The 22,736-nt window shown below is 44.8% G+C and overlaps 1 protein-coding gene across 1 annotated transcript in view; it reads right to left on the bottom strand.

Annotated features, from left to right (window-relative positions):
• The window catches only part of LOC136679029 (polypeptide N-acetylgalactosaminyltransferase 9-like), a 59,881-nt gene continuing 37,145 nt past the window's right edge, over positions 1-22,736 (bottom strand). Inside the window, 7 exon segments of the mRNA XM_066657287.1 lie at positions 1-1,068; positions 1,432-1,599; positions 2,278-2,373; positions 4,611-4,748; positions 5,961-6,146; positions 16,588-16,705; positions 17,720-17,917. Of these exon segments, the coding sequence (XP_066513384.1) occupies positions 922-1,068; positions 1,432-1,599; positions 2,278-2,373; positions 4,611-4,748; positions 5,961-6,146; positions 16,588-16,705; positions 17,720-17,917 (1,051 nt within the window). The 3' untranslated portion in view covers positions 1-921.

The following is a 22,736-nucleotide window of genomic DNA, read 5'->3' as shown; positions in this document are numbered from 1 at the left end:
TCTCTTCTTATTGATGATTGTATTTAAAATCTTCTGTGAAGTGTTGAAGGTTATAGCAGTGCTGTGTTTCTGAATCTGGGACACGGCGTTCCAGCGGTGTGTCCAGATATATTCTCCAAAACCCGGAAAAGGCTGAAAGTTTCTGACTGCGCAGGTTCTGGACGCTGCTGCTGAAAAGAGAACGAGCCTGATGTCCACTCCAAACCTGGCCAGCGATATCATTAGAGTCTGGTCCACTCTGTAACAGCACTACCTCAGTTTTATAGCTTTGTCCACTCTGAAACTGCACTGTGTCATTATTAAAATCCACTCTGAAACTGCACGGTGTCATCTTCAGAGCTCTGTCCCCTCCACAACTGCAGGACAACAGAGCAGAGCTTTAGACTCAGTGCCATTCATTAAAGAATTCCATCCATTCCAACAGAGTCCTGTCCACTTCAACACTGCAGAGTCCACTCCGAAACTGTACAGTGTCATTGTAGGACTCCAGCAGTCCGCTCTGAAATGGCACAGCATCATTATTCAAGTTCTGAGGCTCATCTAAGAGACTGTCCACTCTGTAACTGCACATTGTTTGTATTTATTTATTTATTTATTTATTTTTTACAGATTTGTCCACTCCGTAACCACAGGTCGGCTCCAAAACTGCACTGGGTCATTATTAGCGTCCACTCTGCAACAGCACAGCACCTCAGAAACCTCATCAATCCCCAACGTGCAGAGGCATGTCCACTCTGAAACTGCACATCGTTCTCTGAGTCAGCGCTGGAGCTGCACAGCTTCAAAATGGCAACCCGTCATCAATAGAGTCCTGTCCACTCTGTAACCTCACACATTTTTGTATTAGTTCTGTCCACTCTGAAACCGAACAGTGTACAACTACATGGCGTCATCCTCTCCGTTCCTGCAGGGCTTATTTCCTCAGTGTTTCGGGTGTTTGATCCAGTTCCGAATCATCCACTTCTGTCCAGAGCAGCGCTGCACCACCAGCCGGAGCCCGAAGTTCGCATCTTTGGACATTTCCACCTCCAGACAGCGGCCGGTGTCCCGGCTGATTATCAGACCGTTCTGGAAAAGAAGGAAAGTACAGAATGGTCAGAGACTTTGTGGGGAATTATTCAGCAGCAAAATTACCATTTTATCAAAGGCCCAAGCACCCGCAGAAATAAAAATACGTCATCAATAGGATTGAAAGGTTTCCCAGGTGGTTGCTAGGAAGTTCTTGGCTGTTGCTAAGACATAGCTAGTTGCTATGATATCTCTCATGATTGTTTGGATTTAGTTGTAACTAGGTTTCTGCTCTGGTGTCCCAGATGGTTGTTACAGTGTCGCTAGGTTAGTTTCTGGGTGGTTGCTTTAGTGTTGTTGTTGCCAAGTGGTTGCTATGTGGTTCCTAGGAGGTTGTTAGGCTGTTGCTAGGAGGTCTTGTACCTGTGTGAAGTCCCAGAGTCTCTGAGACGACCTGGACACTGCATCACACTTTTTGAGTGTCGGGGTCCGGCCCCTCCCGTCATCCACCAGGCATTTAGTGTCCGGCAAAAATGTGGTGGACCCCAGGGGCCCGAGCTGCAGCAGACCCTCTGTCGAATACCTCGCTAACTACGAAGGAGAGACAGAGAAACAGAAATAAAACACTAAATAAAGACCCTCTGTCAGGAAACTCGCTGAAGACAGAAAGAAAACCCCTGAGAGGTTGTGAGTGAAGACACTTTTGAAACGTCATTTGAAGAGAAGAAACAGACATGAATACATGCGTTTGCAATTGTACATTTGTTCTTAATTTACTTTTAGATGTGTTAAATATTTAATAATTGTATTATAATTTCATGAAAGGTCTGACAGAACTATTTGCATAAAACTGTATATAGTGTGAATTCCCTCTAAATTCACTCACAGTGGAAAAATGACCCGAATCCAGTCCTTCCTTCAGAACTCAATAAAAACATTCACATTTAACCAAACAGCATTTCTCTATTTTACACAGAGTTTATACAGAGTTACGACCAGAGAGGAAACGCTGGGGGAGTTTATAGAGCTACTGTAGGATTATTACCTGAGAGGGAGAGTTTAGAGGTTTATTATACAGTTATTATAGGATTACTGTAGCATTATTATAGAGGCATTGTAGGGTTAGTGTAGAATTCTTGTTGTTTTATAGGTATTATCTGAGAAAACATGCCAAGGTATTGATTAGAGTTGTTATATAAATATAGGATGGAGACATTACCTGAGAGGAGTTATTGTAGAATTACTGTAGAGTTATTACTGAGATATTACCTGAGAGGACATCCCGTGGCAGGGGTAAAGAATGGCTCTGTTGTCGTCCTCTGATCCTTGATCCAAACAGTACCCACTCGCCTTACTGTTCCTCACCTGAAAACACATTACACATTTCTACTGCTCTGTATCTGTTACCGTGCTGTTTCTCTGTAATTTGCATTTGAGATGTTTTCATGGATGGACGGATGGACAGAGTGATATACAGACCCACAATGTTTTTGTAAAGGTTAGAAAAATGTTGCACCAAAGTAGTGTCTCATAAGTGTTGAGGGTAAAGCTGGATGTCCATATAAGGAGTGGTTGGTGTGGCTGGATGTCCATATAAAGAGTGGTGCGTGCGGCTGGATGTCCATATAAGGAGTGGTGAGTGTGGCTGGATGTCCATATAAGGAGTGGTGAGTGTGGCTGGATGTCCATATAAGGAGTGGTGGGTGTGGCTGGATGTCCATATAAGGAGTGGTGGGTGTGACTGAATGTCCATATAAGGAGTGGTCGGTGTGGCTGGATGTCCATATAAGGAGTGGTGGTTGTGGCTGGATGTCCATATAAGGAGTGGTGGTTGTGGCTGGATGTCCATATAAGGAGTGGTGTTTGAAAGTCCATTGGGTCCTGTGTCAGTTTTGGCCATTAACCCTGTCATTACTGTTCTTGGGTCATTATCATGTCAATAGCATGTCCATTTTGATTGCTGTAAACTATTGCAGTGGTAAAAATGACAGCTAATCACAGGCTCCATGGCTTTATGAGCTAACACTAATTACCTTGTTGACTCAAAAGTGTCCGTAGGTGTGAGTGTGTGAGTGAATGTGTGTGTGTCTGTGTTGCCCTGTAAAGGACTGGCGTCCCCTCCAGGGTGTGTTCCCGCCTTGCGCCCGATGATTCCAGGTAGGCTCTGGACCCCCCGCGACCCTAAATTGGATAAGCGGTTACAGATAATGGATGGATGAATGAATAATTACCTTGTTGTAGCACAGTGTTGTTTACTACTGAGTTTATTTCTATAAAAAACACAGAGATGTACAAACTGGATTCCAAAAAAGTTGAGACACTAAACAAATCGGGAATAAAACTGAATGCAATGATGTGGAGATGGCAACATCTAATATTTTATACAGAATAGAACACAAATCACAGATCAAAAGTTTAAACTGAGTAAATGTAACATTTTAAGGGAAAAATATGTTGTTTCAAAATTTCATGGCGTTAAAAAATCCCAAAAAAGTTGGGACAAGGCCATGATTTACCACTGTGTGGCATCCCCCCTTCTTCTTACAACACTCAACAGACGTCTGGGGACAGAGGAGACCAGTTTCTCAAGTTTAGAAATAGGAACGCTCTCCCATTCATGTCTAATACAGGCCTCTAACTGTTCAATCGTCTTGGGCCTTCTTTGTCGCACCTTCCTCTTTATGATGCGCCAAATGTTCTCTGTAGGTGAAAGATCTGGACTGCAGGCTGCCATTTCAGTACCCGGATCCTTCTCCTACGTAGCCATGATGTTGTGATTGCTGCAGAATGTGGTCTGGCATTATCTTGTTGAAAAATGCAGGGTCTTCCCTGAAAGAGACGGCGTCTAGATGGGAGCATATGTTGTTCTAGAACCTGAACATAGTTCTCTGCATTAATGGTGTTTTTCCAGACATGCAAGCTGCCCATGCCACAAGCACTCATGCAACCTCATACCATCAGTGATGCAGGCTTCTGAACGGAGCGTTGATAACAACTTGGGTTATCCTTGTCCTCTCTGGTCCGGATGACATGGCGTCCCAGTGTTCCATAAAGAACTTCAAATCGTGACTCATCTGACCACAGAACAGTCTTCCATTTTGCCACACTCCATTTTAAAAGACCCCTGGCCCAGTGCATACGTCTGAGCTTGTGGAGCTTGCTTAGAAATGGCTTCCTCTTTGCACTGTAGAGTTTCAGCTGGCAACGGCCAATGGCACGGTGGATTGTGTTCACTGACAATGCTTTCTGGAAGTATTCCTGAGCCCATTCTGTTAATTCCTTGACAGTGGCATTCCTGTTTGAGGTGCAGTGACGTTTAAGGGCCCGGAGATCACGAGCATCCAGTAGAGTTTTAGCCACTTATTGCTACTTGTCCCAACTTTTTTGGGATTTGTTGACACTGTGAAATTTTGAATCAACATATTTTTCCTTTAAAATGTTACATTTACTCAGATTACACTTTTGATCTGTCATCTATGTTCTATTACAAATAAAATATTGACATTTGCCGTCTCCACATCATTGCATTCAGTTTTTATTCACAATTGGTTTAGTGTCCCAACTTTTTTGGAATCTGGTTTGTAAATAAGTAAATAACGGACCTCTCCGTAGGTGATGGTGTTGTTGTAGATCCTCATCTCCGGATAAACATTCTGCAGATACCAGCGGAAACTTTTACACTTCAGTCTGTTCCTCAGAGCCACGCGCTCGGAGACGTCTCCAAAGTCCACTCCAGGATTCTGACAACACAACAAATAAACAACAACAACACACTGCTACACACTCCAGTATCTGCCCACAGACATCTGCCCACACGCCGGACACTAACGCGGCTGGGTACTGACTTTGTGCTTGGTTAGGAATTGAAAAATGGAAGTTTCAGGTTCTGAGGAGACGTGGAAAGAGTCGGGAGGCGAGGGGAGAACCTAAGTTAGGGTTTATTTTTTATCAGATTTGCATTTAAATTCCTCTCTTTTTCTTGGAAATGATTGTACATTTTTATAAAATATTGTAGAATTATTGTAAAATTTAAAAAAACATGAAAAGGACTTATCCCTAGCTTTAAAACATTTAAAATTACACAGGGCACCCTCAGCTACGTAAAAACTACATAAAGAGGCCATTTCCTTAAAGAGGTCCTTAAGAAAGAGGCACTTTAACTACCTACTGTACCTAACACGGCTGAAATGATTCTTCAAAAATGCAGCAAAATTTTTTAAAACTTTTACAGCAAAAAGTTTAAAAGATACCCAAGAATAGCTATAAATCTCCTCCAGAGGAGGAGCGTAAATGCAGAGGAGCATGGACCATAAAGGACCTGCTCACACTTTATCGGCTTGTTATACTTCAGACCAGCATCTCCGTGCTGGGACTGTGGTGGTGGACATCTTAGGGTGGGACGGTGTTAGCTAAAGGACACACTAGTGCATTAGGGGCAGTGAACACACACCCAAAGTGGTGGTCAGCCATCCACAGCCCCAGGATGCAGCTGGGGGTTAGGTGTCTTGTTGAGAGCCCCTCAGCTGTGGTTGTTGAGGGAGGAGACAGTGCTAATCCTTCACTCCTCCCCACCTCCAGTTCCCCTGCTGGTCTTGGGATTTGAACCAACAACCTTCTGGTGCAAATTTCTCCTGTCTAACTATTTGGCCATGGCTGCTCCCTAGAATTGTTTGAGAACCATCTGACGTCCTGATAAAGATGTCCATGTGAGAGACCCGCTCTGTGGAGCATAAACTAGTTCACCATTCATTCATAAACCATTCAGGTACAACACGCTTTAAAGCCATTTGATTCCTCATCTGTTTTGGAATTCATAGCTTCAGGTTTATTTACTTTATGCTCCATGGAGCAGGTTCTCCACACGGGGGCAGTGATGTTTAACACAGGATTTCTCACACATCTGTAACAGCTGTGCGGACATTAGAGTAGGTACAGGGTAAATCCAGACATACGTTGATGGGGATGTTCCAGGCCATGTAAACATGCGACTTAAACTCGTCCATCCACACCTCCGCCGCACGCAGAGCGTTCCGCTTGGCGTAGTAGTCGATGTCATTATTGTACGGTTTTTTCGTTCTTTCGATGTGTGCGACTCGAGCACAAGGTAGAACCTCCATACTGCCCCCACACTGCCACACCTGGAATTACGCACAAAATACATAGAGTTACACACTCATAAACACCTCCATACTGCACCCACACTGCCACACCTGGAATTACACACAAAATACACATAATTACACACTTCAACCCCTCCATACCACCCCCACACTGCCACACATGGAATTACACACTTCGACACCTCCATACCACCCCCACACTGCCACACCTGGAATTATGCACAAAATACACAGAATTACACAATTCAACCCCTCCATACCACCCCCACACTGCCACACCTGGAATTACACACAAAATACACACTGACCCACTGCTGCAAAAACTGGGTATATCTTTTATTTGTTATATATATATATATATATATATATATATATATATATATATATATATATATATATATTTACAGAAGGCCGGACCCACCACACCCTCATTTCCTTTTCTATAGTTAGTTTTATTATTTTATCTGCTGTCTCTCCTCATTTCCCTGTTTACTCTGAGGCAGTGGTCATTTATGTTGTAGTGGAGTTTCTTCTGTTTTCTCAAACCCTCTCTGACCGGATTAAAGTAAAAGATCTGCAGTAAATATCTCTCACTTCATTAACTCTGGTTCATTGATCTCCACTTTAAACTAATGTCTGTGTCCTGAGAGATCAATATCATTCGGGGAGTTACTGGGTGAATATCGATCAGTTTCTCAAATGAAAGGAGGCATTATCAATCAACCTGTTGCAGCTCAGCATCTGGGTTCAGAGGTTGGGGTCCAAGGATCTACTTTCCTCAAGGCTATTTACATGTAGTTAAAGGTATTTTGGTCAATTTTCAGATCATCTACTCATCCAACGGTCCCCTCAGACCCAAGGGGCATTAATCAGGACTATGTCCCTCTTCACTGCAGGAACACTCTCTGCTCTCCTGGAAAGGCTTTACATTAGATGATGGAACATTTCTATGAGGATCTGATTGCATTCAGTCACATAATCTTCAGTGGTTCTGAATCACACACATTACTCCAACTTATCCCAGAGGTATTGGCTTGATCTCCATCATTTCAGAGAACACAGATCCAGTGCTCTACAGCAGTTCTTGTGGCTTTTTAACCCAATAACAGTTTCTTTGCACTGAGCTCTTTCCAAGTTAAAGGATATTAATAACATTTTTAATTCAAACATTGACAGAAGGAGAACATTCCTGATGATGTGCCCCGCACCTGTGGTATCGTCCGCAAACCTGACAATGCCGTGCCTGTCCATGAAGTCACGTGTGTTTCTCCCTGTCCTGTCCCCTAGCCAAATCCTGACAGTGCTCACAGGTGCTTCTCATTGTGTGATACTTTTTCAGCTCCCTCTGTGTCATTAGCATTTGTTGTTCATTGTTGTTTGTTTCGAGTGAAGTGATATGTCCCAAAGCCTACTTATGCATATGTCTACGCCTTCCATGACTCCTTCACGTGACAAAATGAACAAACACAAAGACATCAGAAACCATTTAAATACACAAGGACTGACAAGAAACACCTTTGAACAGGACACATGACAAAAAGAGGCATGGAAGTAGAAACACATGACATCTTTGGAGAATATACACAGAAAACATGCGAGGGAAAAAATTAAACAAGAAGCAGAACACCTGAAAAAAGCCAGAATCATAGGAGGGCAAGGTTAAAACCTGACAATATGATTTCAGCTGTGTGGCACAGCAGTGTTATGTGTTAACACCATGTGTGTCAATTTACTGCTAACTGCTAGCACTGCTGCTTTATATGGTCTCAGTAGATTTGGATGCATTGCTAGTTCTATAAAAGCCCTGAACATTTAACTTACACCTACATATTTGTTTGTGTAGAGCAGTTAGCTCAGTGTTTTATGCACTTTTACTGATCAGGAGTATTGATTTATTGGCTTCAGTATCAACCTCCAGTGGCAGAACAGTCCCAGAATACACAACCAGCCTCGTTACAACCTCCACTTTCTTTAAAACTCATTAAGTATAAAACTTCTCCCACTAAAAACGTGAGAAGGTTTTTAAAAATAGAACCGTGTGCAATCAGCTGGGGCTTTAAGTACCAATTTGAGCCATTTCTGAGAGGTTTTAATCTCCCTCTCTGGCATTTTGCACAATTTAACTCACATTAAAGCACCATCTTGCTGCGGCTGAACCCTCCTAATGTCATTTGTTTCCCATTAACTTACTTCACCTTCACTCCCTCCCTTCTCCTCCCTCTGTCGCTCTTTTGTCTCGCTCTGTTTCTCTGTTTATTCAGCTTCGGGAGCAAAAGAGGCGTTTACCTGCTGAAAAACAGTGGCTAAACCCTGAGCTAAATACTTAATATCAATCAAATTGATCATTTAAATCCAACAAAAGAGCTTCACACAAATAAAAATTATTAAAAAGCACAGCATAGGCTCTTTGCAAATCGCATAAACAAACACTTGTTTAGCTCTCACTGCGTGAGCCAAAGAAATCTTCTACTTTATTTTATTGATTTCAACCGTGTGTTCAAAAGCCCTCGAGAAGCACAATATAATTTCAGGAGCAGCTAATATCAGCTCTACTGTCCAACTCCAGGCAACAGCAGTGCTGATGTGATGCACAGCTGCTTTTTTTTATTTTGGTGGTATTTTATGAAGAGGTGGCAGTGGGTAGCCCCACCATCCTGTAACAGAATGATGCAGAACAGCAGAAGCGAAGCTGCAGAAGCAAGCAGTTTTAAACATTCCTAAATGTGCAGCCTATGATCAAACCACCACCCCCAGCAAAAACTGCCTTCAGAGCAGTGACTGGGAAGCTCCATGCTGAAGATAAGCCAGCTGTCACTGGCTCTGATTCTTCTGGACTCCTCTGCGGCCTCTGATACAGTCGAGAACTAAAGGAACATAAGGAAGTATTTTTACCTGAAAATTATAACTTCAAAATCATTGTGATGCTCCACTTAAGCTGTAACAGGGAGAACAGAGCCTCTGTCATAGTCACTCGGGCCTTGCAGAAACTGCATTAAGTAACTTTTGGAGGAGATTAGAAAAACATACCCACTCCTTCCCCATCTGATTTCAAGATAGTGCTGTAAATATGAATTACACTCTACAACTGTAGGGGGTCCTCAGGAGCAAAAATACCAAATCAAACCTAGTGTTCCTTTAAGTGAGCACTAAGTATTTGTTGAAACACATTGTATCTTCACTTATTCTGTACTTAACTCTTGGTACCAATTTACAATGAGAGCACCTGGTGAAATAATGTCACAATTATTAATTATGTAATGATAATAAATAAGAGTCAGTTTGCTCTGGAAACCGCTCTAATGTGTTTACGAAGCCCCAGTGTCTGTAAATGGGTAAAAAACCAGTGTCTGGGTCCGGTGCTAGGCTTTCTCTCTCTCTGCTCACGGCAGAGAATCGCCATCTGGAGGTTTTTAGACAACGGAGAGACTCCAAACGCTGAAAAGCACCAACCGGGATGAGGATGTTGCTCTGTTCCTGCTCCATAGGGGGGTCACACTGACTTATTTTTGCTGCTACAGTTACATTACTTAAGGTGGAACTGACTCTAAATTCAGGAGAGCGCTAACTGTATGAAAGTAAACACAGAGCGAAAGTGCTACAAAACTAAACAGCTCGAGTTACACATGAGTTTCTGTGGGAATTCAAACAATGAATAAACACTTACAGACAATTTACACTTCAGACACCAACAAGATACAGTCGCTTCTTACTCACACACACCACTCCACCTTAAAAGATAGTCGCTTCTTACTCATACACACCGCTTTACCTTAAAAGATACAGTCGCTTCTTACTCACACACACCGCTCCACCTTAAAAGATACAGTCGCTTCTTACTCACACACACCGCTCCACCTTAAAAGATAGTCGTTTCTTACTCACACACACCGCTCCACCTTAAAAGATAGAGTCGCTTCTTACTCACACACACCACTCCACATTAAAAGATACAGTCTCTTCTTACTCACACACACCACTCCACCTTAAAAGATGCAGAGCTTCTGAATGTAAACAGCCAAAAAGTACTCTGTTTCCCCACAATGGTAGAACATTCCTCCTTGGTAGCACCTTTATTTTTAAGAGTGCATTTGATCTTGGTGTAACACACAATCCAACCAAACAAGCACTTTTACAAATCGCTCAGAATAAGATGAAATTAAAAACAGAACAGCCTTGTCTCAATCTCCAATGCAAACTTCAATCAAGATCAAAGCAAGCTCTGAGACAAGCTCCAACCAGACTCAAAACAAGCTCAAATATTCCTCAACCAGGCTCAGAAGAAGCTCAAAACTTTCCTCAACCAGACTCAAAACAAGCTCAAAACATCCCTCAACCAGACTCAAAACAAGCTCAAACATTCCTCAACCATGCTCAAAACAAGCTCAAACATTCCTCAACCAGGCTCAAAACAAGCTCAAACATTCCTCAACCAGGCTCAAAACAAGCTCAAAAATTCCTCAACCAGGCTCAAAACAAGCTCAAACATTTCTCAAACAGGCTCAAAACAAGCTCAAACAATCCTCAACCAGGCTCAAAACAAGCTCAAACATTCCTCAACCAGGCTCAAAACAAGCTCAAACATTCCTCAACCAGGCTCAAAACAAGCTCAAAAATTCCTCAACCAGGCTCAAAACAAGCTCAAACATTTCTCAAACAGGCTCAAAACAAGCTCAAACAATCCTCAACCAGGCTCAAAACAAGCTCAAACATTCCTCAACCAGGCTCAAAACAAGCTCAAACATTTCTCAAACAGGCTCAAAACAAGCTCAAACAATCCTCAACCAGGCTCAAAACAAGCTCAAACATTCCTCAACCAGGCTCAAAACAAGCTCAAACATTCCTCAACCAGGCTCAAAACAAGCTCAAACAATCCTCAACCAGGCTCAAAACAAGCTCAAACAATCCTCAACCAGGCTCAAAACAAGCTCAAACATTCCTCAACCAGGCTCAAAACAAGCTCAAAAATTCCTCAACCAGGCTCAAAACAAGCTCAAACATTTCTCAAACAGGCTCAAAACAAGCTCAAACAATCCTCAACCATGCTCAAAACAAGCTCAAACATTCCTCAACCAGGCTCAAAACAAGCTCAAACATTCCTCAACCAGGCTCAAAACAAGCTCAAAAATTCCTCAACCAGGCTCAAAACAAGCTCAAACATTTCTCAAACAGGCTCAAAACAAGCTCAAACAATCCTCAACCAGGCTCAAAACAAGCTCAAACAATCCTCAACCAAGCTCAGTACAAGCTCAAAACATTCCTCAACCAGGCTCAGAACAAGCTCCAACATTCCTCAACCAGGCCCAGAACAAGCTCAAAACATTCCTCAACCAGACTCAAAACAAGCTCAAATATTCCTCAACCAGGCTCAAAACAAGCTCAAAACAATCCTCAACGTGGTGCACTTTAAATGGGCAGCCATTACACCCTACTGTCTCTGATCTGCTGTTATTTATGCATGAGTTACATTCTGATACCTCTGCTCCACCTTAAATGGGGCATCAGGTATATTCTGGTAACTCTGGTCTACTATAAATATGCAGTAGTTACATTCCCCTGTCCACATTAAAAGGTCAGCAGTTACATTCTGGTGATTCCAGTCCACCTTAAATGATTTGGTGTTACATTGTGTGTCCGTGGCCCAGTTGGCAGAACAGTAGAGTCAGCAGCAGAATGTACCTGCTGCACCATTTAAGGTGGAATTGTAACTCAGAGTAAGACAGAGATGGATAAGGAGTGAACTGTGATGTGATTGATGTGTTTATTTACGTAAAGTCTTTCTCATAGAGTAAAGAAACTCTATCTTTAGCCGGAATGCTAATGCGGAGTGGGACATTAATAACATTAATCAGGATGCTGCTCCGGAGCCGATGCTGGGCGTGTAATCACACCGTTTAAAGCAGATTTCTAAATAATTGAATTCTGTGATGGTTTTGCACAGTGAATTATTCATTCTCACTCTCTCAGCTTTCATTAACTCCACCTGCCACTCCATCAGAATTACAGACTAAATTACACCTCACACTCTCACACTCAGTGGAATCTGTGCTGTATTCATTCTCCTCAACTGATCTCAAGCGTTGTCTCTGAGCATCTCGACTGTACTCTGTAAATATAAACACAGTTAAAGTCTGACGCCTGCCAGAAAAGTGGAGACGGAGGTGAGTTTGGCGCTAAGCTCCATCCCCTTTCCTTTACTGATGCTGTGGGAGCATTTGGGAACCGAGGAGACTCAGGTTTGTGAGTGGAGTTTGAAAGTAGAGTTCTTTCTCAATACGAGACTCCAGCTGCTCCACAGTCCGTGGTACCGCTGTCTGATTCACAGGAGTGCCCGTAGGTGTGAGTGAATGTGTGAGTGTGTGTCGCCCTGTGAAGGACCCTGAACTGGAAAAGGGCTACAGACTATGAATGAGTGAATGTTTTTTCATAGCGATGATATATGGAATAAAGATTTTCATACGGAATCTGGATACAGATAAAGCCTTATTATTTATAATTATATAACTTTACATTGTGAGTTGAGAAGATGAAGCCATCCACCTGCTCAAGAATAAACCAGAAAAAGACGAGCTCACGAGCAGAAAAGAGCTTCAGAGTCAACGAAAGCATTTACATCTAAATAACTCTCTCTCTCTCTCTCTGTTTTCTCTCTCTCTGTTTTCTCTCTCTCTCTCTCTCTCTCTCTCTGTTTTCTCTCTCTCTCTCTCTCTCTCTCTCTCTCTCTCTCTGTTTTCTCTCCCTCTCTCTCAAGGACGTTCCACTCCAGTGAAGAGTGTCATTTCTGAATTTAAACAGCTGTGATGCTTCTTAACGAGAAATCCACATCCTTGAGTTCTCACAGCCTTAAAGCTCGTCTGCTGCCGGAACGAGAGAACGGAAAATGGAAAAGCTTATTTCTCTTCCTCGGGGCGAGGCGTTTCCTGGTGCAGACGCAGATGTGTGAGTGCTGTTGACCCCCGGAGCGGTCTCAGGATTCTGGGGGAAGGAACCGGAGAGAAGTATGATTAAACTCTTCCTGTTTCCAGACGAGAGGAATTCTAATTTCATGCGAGAGAGGCTGAAGAGTGAATTAGCACCAGGAGCTAACGTCCCAGAACAGCGCCCCCTCCCTCAGGAGAAGTACAGCGCGCTCTCACTGCCCAGTGCTCCACACAGTGGGGCACTCCAGGGCCAGGGCTCCAGTCTGGACCAGAGAGGTTTTCTGATAGCACAGCTACATCTGTCACGATAATCACATTGTCGGTTTATTGTACGATGTACGGACAGTTCCCCAGTGTTGTCCACTGTGTTGTGTGTGTGTTTCCAGAAGAATGAACATCTGCAGGGTTTTAGCCACTCGCTCTGTTCTTTTGTCTAGTTTATGATTTATTTGTGTTTTCATTTGATCTATTTAAGATATTTACACTGTTTTTATTTTAAAATCCTAATGTCTCCTAAAGTTCTTGCTGAAAGTTCAAATAATGCTCAAAATATGACAATTATATCGTAATGTTTATCAAACACAAACACATCTGTGCACACATCCCTCCATCCAGACATCTATCCATCCCTCCATCCAGCCGTCTATCCATCCCTCCATCCAGCCGTCTATCCATCCCTCCATCCAGCCGTCTATCCATCCCTCCATCCAGCCGTCTATCCATCCCTCCATCCAGCCGTCTATCCATCCCTCCATCCAGCCGTCTATCCATCCCTCCATCCAGTCGTCTGTCCATCCCTCCATCCAGTCGTCTGTCCATCCCTCCATCCAGTCGTCTGTCCATCCCTCCATCCAGTCTGTCCATCCCTCCATCCAGACGTCTGTCCATCCCTCCATCCAGCAATCTATCCATCCCTCCATCCAGCCGTTTATCCATCCCTCCATCCAGCTGTTTATCCATCCCTCCATCCAGCCGTTTATCCATCCCTCCATCCAGCCGTCTATCCATCCCTCCATCCAGCTGTCTATCCATCCCTCCATCCAGTCGTCTAACCATCCTTCCATCCAGCTGTCTATCCATCCCTCCATCCAGTCATCTATCCATCCCTCCATCCAGTCATCTATCCATCCCTCCATCCAGTCATCTATCCATCCCTCCATCCAGCCTTCTATCCATCCCTCCATCCAGCAATCTATCCATCCCTCCATCCAGTCGTCTATCCATCCCTCCATCCAGCAATCTATCCATCCCTCCATCCAGTCGTCTATCCATCCCTCCATCCAGTCGTCTATCCATCCCTCCATCCAGCCAACTATCCATCCCTCCATCCAGCCAACTATCCATCCATCCATCCATCCAGCAATCTATCCATTCCTTCATCGAGTCATCTATCCATCCCTCCATCCAGCTGTCTATCCATCCTTCCATCCAGCTGTCTATCCATCCCTCCATCCAGCTGTCTATCCATCCCTCCATCCAGCTGTCTATCCATCCCTCCATCCAGCAATCTATACACCCCTCCATCCAGCTGCCTATCCATCCCTCCATCCAGCAATCTATCCATCCCTCCATCTAGTTGTCTATCCATCCCTCCATCCAGCAATCTATCCATCCCTCCATCCAGCAATCTATCCATCCCTCCATCCAGCAGTCTATCCATCCCTCCATCCAGTCGTCTATCCAGCCCTCCATCCAGCAATCTATCCATCCCTCCATCCAGTCGTCTATACATCCCTCCATCCAGCAATCTATCCATCCCTCCATCCAGCTGTCTATCCATCCCTCCATCCAGCTGTCTATCCATCCCTCCATCCAGCAATCTATACACCCCTCCATCCAGCTGCCTATCCATCCCTCCATCCAGCAATCTATCCATCCCTCCATCTAGTTGTCTATCCATCCCTCCATCCAGCAATCTATCCATCCCTCCATCCAGCAATCTATCCATCCCTCCATCCAGCAGTCTATCCATCCCTCCATCCAGTCGTCTATCCAGCCCTCCATCCAGCAATCTATCCATCCCTCCATCCAGTCGTCTATACATCCCTCCATCCAGCAATCTATCCATCCCTCCATCCAACAATCTATACATCCCTCCATCCAGCTGTCTATCCATCCCTCCATCCAGCTGTCTATCCATCCCTCCATCCAGCTGTCTATCCATCCCTCCATCCAGTCGTCTATCCATCCCTCCATCCAGTCGTCTATACATCCCTCCATCCAGCAGTCTATCCATCCCTCCATCCAGCTGTCTATCCATCCCTCCATCCAGCTGTCTATCCATCCCTCCATCCAGCTGTCTATCCATCCCTCCATCCAGCAGTCTATCCATCCCTCCATCCAGCAGTCTATCCATCCCTCCATCCAGCAATCTATCCATCCCTACATCCAGTCGTCTATCCAGCCCTCCATCCAGCAATCTATCCATCCCTACATCCAGTCGTCTATCCAGCCCTCCATCCAGCAATCTATCCATCCCTCCATCCAGTCGTCTATACATCCCTCCATCCAGCAATCTATCCACCCCTCCATCCAGCTGTCTATCCATCCCTCCATCCAGCTGTCTATCCATCCCTCCATCCAGCTGTCTATCCATCCCTCCATCCAGCAATCTATCCATCCCTACATCCAGTCGTCTATCCATCCCTCCATCCAGCAATCTATCCATCCCTACATCCAGTCGTCTATCCATCCCTCCATCCAGCAATCTATCCATCCCTCCATCCAGTCGTCTATCCATCCCTCCATCCAGCAATCTATCCATCCCTCCATCCAGTCGTCTACACATCCCTCCATCCAGTCGTCTACCCATCCCTCCATCCAGCCATCTATCCATCCCTCCATCCAGCCGTCTATCCATCCCTCCATCCAGCCATCTATCCATCCCTCCATCCAGCCAACTATCCATCCCTCCATCCAGCCAACTATCCATCCCTCCATCCAGCCAACTATCCATCCCTCCATCCAGCTGTCTATCCATCCCTCCATCCATCCATTCCTCCATCCAGCCATCTATCCATCCCTCCATCCAGCTGTCTATTCCCCTTCCATCCAGCTGTCTATCCATCCCTCCATCCATCCAGCCACCTGTCCATTCCTCCATCCAGCAGTCTATCCATCCATAATATGCATGCATTCATTGATTAATTTGCTGTAATTTCTGTCATGCACACGTAGGTTACCTCTATACCAACTTTTTCATCATCTGCCCCACTTTACAAACCTAGCCACAGTCTGTAACACCACAGCACCTCCTCATGCCTCTGGTTCACCTTAAATAGACAACAGTTACATTCATATAACATGGCAACCACTTCATGACACTATAGAACCCACCTGATATACAATAGCAACCACTGAGTATCACCATAGCTACCAACCTGCCCACAATAGTGACAACCAAGTTTCACCATAGCAACCACGCTGCCTAGCATAGTGACCACCAACAACAACTTAGCAAGCACCCATTATAATCCAGTCACTGCCTAGCGATCACCCGGAACACCAGCGCAACTGTAAATGGATGTGAATGTGATACGCACCCTCATTCCCAGCTCGATATTTTCACCTCCGTAAACTTCCATACCCGGATCCAGGAGTCCGATCTCTCCAAAGTACTCCCGATCCACCACAAAGGAGCAGCCGATCATCGCAGGGGTTCTAGATACAGAGAGAGCAAGAGAGTGAGAGAGAGAGAGAGAGAGATATGAATATGAAGAACAGAACATGGACTGCACGTTGACTCTATTTCGACTGTTTAAATGCACCATTCCACCTTAAATCATGCAGCAATTACCTTCTAGATTTATCCTTTACACTTTTTAAGGTTGAAAAGAGGCATCACAGTCTAAACGTTGTACAGTTTAAGGTGGAAAAGAGATAACAGAATGTAACAGCTGTGACATTTAAGGTGGACCAGAGGCACCAGACTGTAACTGCTGCAACATTTAAGGTGGAAAAGAGATAACAGAATGTAACAGCTGTGACATTTAGAATGTAACTGTAACACCAGAATGTAACTGTTCCACCATTTAAGGTGGAATGACAAATTAGAATAGGAAACATGTCGGGAAGTTGATGACACACTCTCCCTCCAGCTCCACTTCAGATGTGACCTCACAGATGTTCCCCCATAGTTTCTCGGTTCTGTTTGTGGTGGAATGTGTGTGGGAGATAACTCAGAGCGAAGAAGTTGAGCTGAGGTCTGATCTGCTGTAAAAACTGGGTCATATTTCACTCTCATCTCTGTCAGATTCATCAATAATTAAACACCCCTCTGCAGCTCTGATACTTTACACCACAGTCAGACGCTCCAAAGATTTACCGGAAGAAACTGGTCCAAGGTGATTCAGGGCGGTGAATGAAACAAACCAAAATCTTCTACTCGGAGGTTAGGAGTGAGACAGGGTTAAGAGCGGATGGTTTTGATCTCATCACTCTTCGTAGTTAAAGCAGATTAAAGCAGGTTTGTTGGTAGACGTTTGATCTTTGTGCTGTGCGTTGGCGTAGACACCTGTGTGCGTCGGGAACGTAACTGCCCCCTACCGTTTATGTGTGTACTGCACCCTGTGTATGCGAGGTAGTGATGCGTACATGTAGTTTACAGCCAGTACGTCTTTACCATTACGTTTCGAGGTCACTGTCTGAAATCAGTAATTAAATTGGTCGGTTTACCTGATGGGGGCGGTCTCGTCTCCTTTGTCCAGCCAATCCTGAGGCGGAATGATGTACATACACCACAGACCCCAGTTGTAGCCGTGAGCAGCGTTAGCGTACTGCTGCACCTCGAACGAGTTAAACTTTATATTATCAATCGCAGGCAGAATTATCCTCGAGTTATCTTCTTTAATCCTCGCCAAGATTGGCTCCACCCTGAGAGAGAGAGAGAGAGAGAGAGAGAGAGAGAGAGAGAGAGAGAAACAGAGTGAGAGAGAAACAGAGAGACAGAGAGCAAGAGACAGACAGTGAGAGAGAAATAGAGAGAGACAGACAGTGAGAGAGAAATAGAGAGAGACAGACAGAGAGAAAAACAGAGAGGGAGAGAGAGAGAGAGACTTGAGACTTAAATTCACTTTATTTAACAATTAACCAAAAGATATCAATTTAACAAACCCTTAGTCCACATAAACAATAAACACACTCGCACACACACACACCATCACCACACCATTACACTGCCTGAACAGCACACCCCATGTTCAAATACCAAACTAAACAAAAATACATAATGTCCTTCAGATTCAAAAACACTCCAGTCTCTCATCCAGCTCAAAGAGCTCGAATCCCCACTCTGTTTCTCCAACAAATGAGAGTCCAGTGGAGATTCCTCAGACGAGGCTGTCATAGTCCGTGTTAAAAATCCAAAGGGGACAGTCAACTGTGAGCAGTCAATAAAGAGGCAATGGACAGGCTCCGGCTGAGAACAACAGCCTGTCTCCACTTTTCGGACAGTACTCACCCTGGCAGCAGTAGCCCATGTCTGGTGCCCTATCATGAGGCTTCCGTTTCTTAGGGGCCGTTGATCCAAAACAGCACCTACCTCCAGAGTCCAGCAGTGCTCCCACCACACGAACAGTGTGTAAACTCCACTGTGCTGCGTGCGCTGTACACACTGTCGATATCCAGTAATCCAGTCGTCTTCAAAATTCTCCTCAGTGTTCACAGGGAAAAGCAGTAGGCCTCAGAGACACAGATGTGCCATAAAGACCTACTCATCGGAAATAGATAGACTTTTCCGTGCGGTCGTCAGCCACTTCCTGAGTCTGAACCGTCTCTTAGGGGACAGTGTCATGTAGTTCTCGTGTTTAGAGGCGTACTGCACAGATCTAATGAACTTTTCAGTGTCAGAGAAGTAGCTTTCTAAGGACACATTCCTCTTGCCTTTAGTGACATTCAAAAACCGGTTAATCTTTGTGAGAGAATACACATCCACTGGGGGGTCAGTTATGTCAGACGAGGCCTCAGACGGACCGGCCTGGGTCGAAGAGCCCGGTCTACAGGACACACTGACAGGTAACTCAGACAGCCCTGAACAGTCTGATACCACGCTGTCCTCCTCAGAGTCCAGCACAGCGTCCACCGAGTCACCGAGACACTCATCATGCACACGGCCCACGATAACGTCATCCTTCATCAAAACTGACTGTCCATCATCCTTCACGGGTTTATCAGTTTTACACCGGGCCTTTCTGTGGGTGCTGACACTAGGCCCGACCGAGTCAGTGGGGTCACTGGGTGTGTTCACAGATGCATTGCTAACATTCACATCATCCTCACCACTGTTAAGGGTTACATTTATGGAGGCCTCAGTCCCATCCCCATCTACCCCCTCCACACCTGCAGAGCTGACGGGTTCAGGCCTCCTCTCAGGCCCCGAGACCTCAGCTACCACCTCAACTACCTCCTCGGCTACAACCTCAGCTACTTCCTCAACCACCTCCCCACCTCTGTCCCCTACCTGCTGCCCCTCCATTAAACCAGTCTGTTCATTATCCCCCTCCTGCTGCTCTTTTCTGTGCGGGCAGCCGAACTGTTTATGGCCGATGTCTCCACACTCAAAACAGCGGAGTTTTTCCGTACTCGCGAACACTATGTACGAGCCCTCCTCGTGTCTAACTCTAAAACTCACATTTAAAGTTTGATTGCGGTTATTTAAAACCATGAAAACCTGTCTCCTAAAAGACATGACATGTTTAATCAGTGGATTTTTAAAACCGATCGGAATCTTTCTCATGTCGCCGGCGAATTAGCCGAACCGAGCCAGTTCTCTCAATAACGCCTCGTTTGTAATGAACGGCGGGACATTTGAAACCACAACGCGGGTCGCGGTTGCACGCACAGGGCTGACCTGCACCAGCTCTCCCCTCACCCGGATCCCCGACTTAATCAGACTGCTTACACAGCTCTCCTTCAACAAAAACACCACCACCGCTTTGTCCATTCGAGAAACCGATTCAATATTCTCATATCCAACCTGCTCCCCGACCGCTAACACAAACTCCTCTAACGTCGCCTCACTCTCCTGGACACACCTGACGCCATGGCGGGGAGACGGCGTCTCCACACCGGCCTCAGAGGCCATGACTCCAGCCACAAACTCCTCACCACCGGCCAAAAACAGTTCGGTACCAAACGCCTCACTGAGCTCTCATAAAGAAAGAAAGAAATAAGGGATATAAAGTGAAAAAGTCAAGCGAATCAGAAAAGTTGGCAAAAACGCCAGAAACCTCCACCACGGACAAACTGCGCGCACGCGCAGAGAGAGAGAGAGAGAGAGAGAGAGAGAGGTGTTAGACATGTCTCAGGTTGTAAAGGATGTCTTGAGTGAAGACTGTGGGTTTAATGGTGATGAAGATCACTGAAAGATTCTTTAATGTCAACTATACACATAGTACACGGTGAGAAGAAACTACGTTCCTCCGGGACCATATAAGGAGACGTGGGTGTGGCTGGAGTGTGTGGCTGTGTGAGTAGTAGATATGGCATTTGTGGTGGTTTCTATGGTGTTTGTGGTTATTGTTAGTGTGTTATTATTAGGCCACTCCTATGGTGTTCCCGGTGGTTGCACGGTTATTGCTCTGTTATCCCAAGCCTGTGCTAAGGCATTACTGCTAGTAGTTGCTATGGTGTTGCTAACTGGTTGCAATTAAATTCCTAATTGATGTTGTTATGTTGCTAGGTGGTTGCTATGGTATTTTATGTGGTTTCTATTGTGTTGAGTGGTCATTGGTATCCCAGGTGGCTGTTGCTGCTCTGTGGTTGCTCAGATTTTAAAGTCTGGGTTTAAAGCTGGGTTTTAAAGACTGCGTAAACAACAATCTGTATCTAAGGCTCTGTGTGACATCTTGTGTGTCATCCTGCTAGAGCTAGTGATGCTGTGGGCTCTGTCCTCTGTGGAGATTAGAGAAGGAACACCGTTCCTTAGAGACTCACTCCTCAGTTCTCCGGAGAGTTCCTTGGAGGCGTGTGTGGAATCAGGGAGCTTTCTCTCTTTCGGTTCTTATCAGAAAATAGAATCTCTCCTCGTTTACTTCGAAGACCTTGAATCTCGAGGCAGCGCCTTAAAAACCAACGCCTCCGCCTTAAAAGAGAAGCTGTCTCTGGAGGAGACAGAGGGAAAGGATGAGTTTAATTCCCTCCACGCTGGTTTTTAAACACATTAGGGAGCTCCAGCACTGCCCTAGAGGCGCAGGGACCCCACCAGCCTTCAGTCCTGATCGGGAATGTCACGGTGACAATCTTTCTGGAAAAAATGGATGCAGTCATTCAAACACTCATCCAGTAACTCACACAATCACCCAGTCACTCACACACTTAACCAGTCACTTACACATTCATTCAGTCACTCACACACTCACCGAGTCCCTCACACACTCAGACAGTCACTCACCCAGTCACTCACACACTCACCCAGTCACTCACACACTCACCCAGTCACTCACGCAATCACATATCTAGAACATAAACAATGGTGTTCTAGGGAAGAACATTGTGGGGGAGGGGTAGAAAGCTCAGCCTGTATTCGAATGTAACTGCTGAAGCATTTAAGGTGGAAAGAAAAGTTTGGTACTTGCTGAACTAGTTAACGTGGAATGGAAAATGTGAATAAAGAATGTAATGGACCGTTTAAGGTGGAACAGAAGATTCATGTAAAAGTGTCTGAATGTAACAGCTGTGTGAAAAAAGGTGTCAGGTTCGACCTGCTGTACATTTTAAGGTGGCGAGGGTGTGGGTTTTCTCTTTCATTGCTGAGAAGTGGGAGGAGTCTTGTTTCTGCCGTTGTCCTTTGACACTGATTTATTTGATTTTCTAACAACGTCCAGAACTTTTAGCTCCAAGAATGGATGAAAACACACAGATATGGATTTACAGGAGCTCTCTGTGGCTCCGAGTGGCAGAAGAAAGGCCAAGAGCGAGACATGAATAATCGATGGTGTTGTAACAAAAGGCCTTCTTCTCTGTCCAGTTATTACCGGCTAAATCTACCCATCTCTCCCTGACATTCAACAAAGGTCAGATACTTTTGATAAATATCAGAAACTGTGAATAAACACTGTAACACACACACGTCCGCACTGATATTTACACAGCGGGCCACTGCAGGTCCACAACTGTTTGGACCCATTAAACCTTTAAGGTGTGGATGGATGGACACTGTCCTTCCGCTCTAAAGGTCCTGATATGAGGAGACTCTAAATGCTCTGTAGCCTCTGCATGAACGAGCTTATGCTCCACAGACCGGGTCACCCACAAGCTCAAACGGGGCCTTAACAATAGCCCAGAGTCAGGAGTTCCTGGATTAAGTCAAAAAAACAAACCAAAACAAAAACATAGAACCAAATCAAGAACCTCTTCCACTTTAAAAAAAAAAAAAAACACCCTTTCCACCTTAAAACCCCCTTAGCCACCAGCACACATCAATAAACAATGATAAACCACAGATTTACATTTCACATCTGAACGAATGTGCTACATCACAAGGTGGAACAGAAATTATTATTATTTAATATTCAACAAAATTCTGCCACATTTTAGGCGGAATGGAAGATTTAAGTAAACAAGGCAGAATGTAACAGCTTCCCTATTTAAGGTGGAACAGAATTTCTACTAAACATTTCAAAATGTAACTGCGATAACATTTAAGATGCAATGAAAGATTAAAGTAAATTGGAATAAAGGATCTAGAATGTGT

The sequence above is a fragment of the Hoplias malabaricus genome, chromosome Y, assembly GCF_029633855.1.
Source record: "Hoplias malabaricus isolate fHopMal1 chromosome Y, fHopMal1.hap1, whole genome shotgun sequence".
Classification (NCBI taxonomy): Eukaryota; Metazoa; Chordata; class Actinopteri; order Characiformes; family Erythrinidae; genus Hoplias; species Hoplias malabaricus.
Note: the sequence above shows the minus strand (reverse complement) of the source record. Positions and strands in the feature narration are given on the sequence as shown.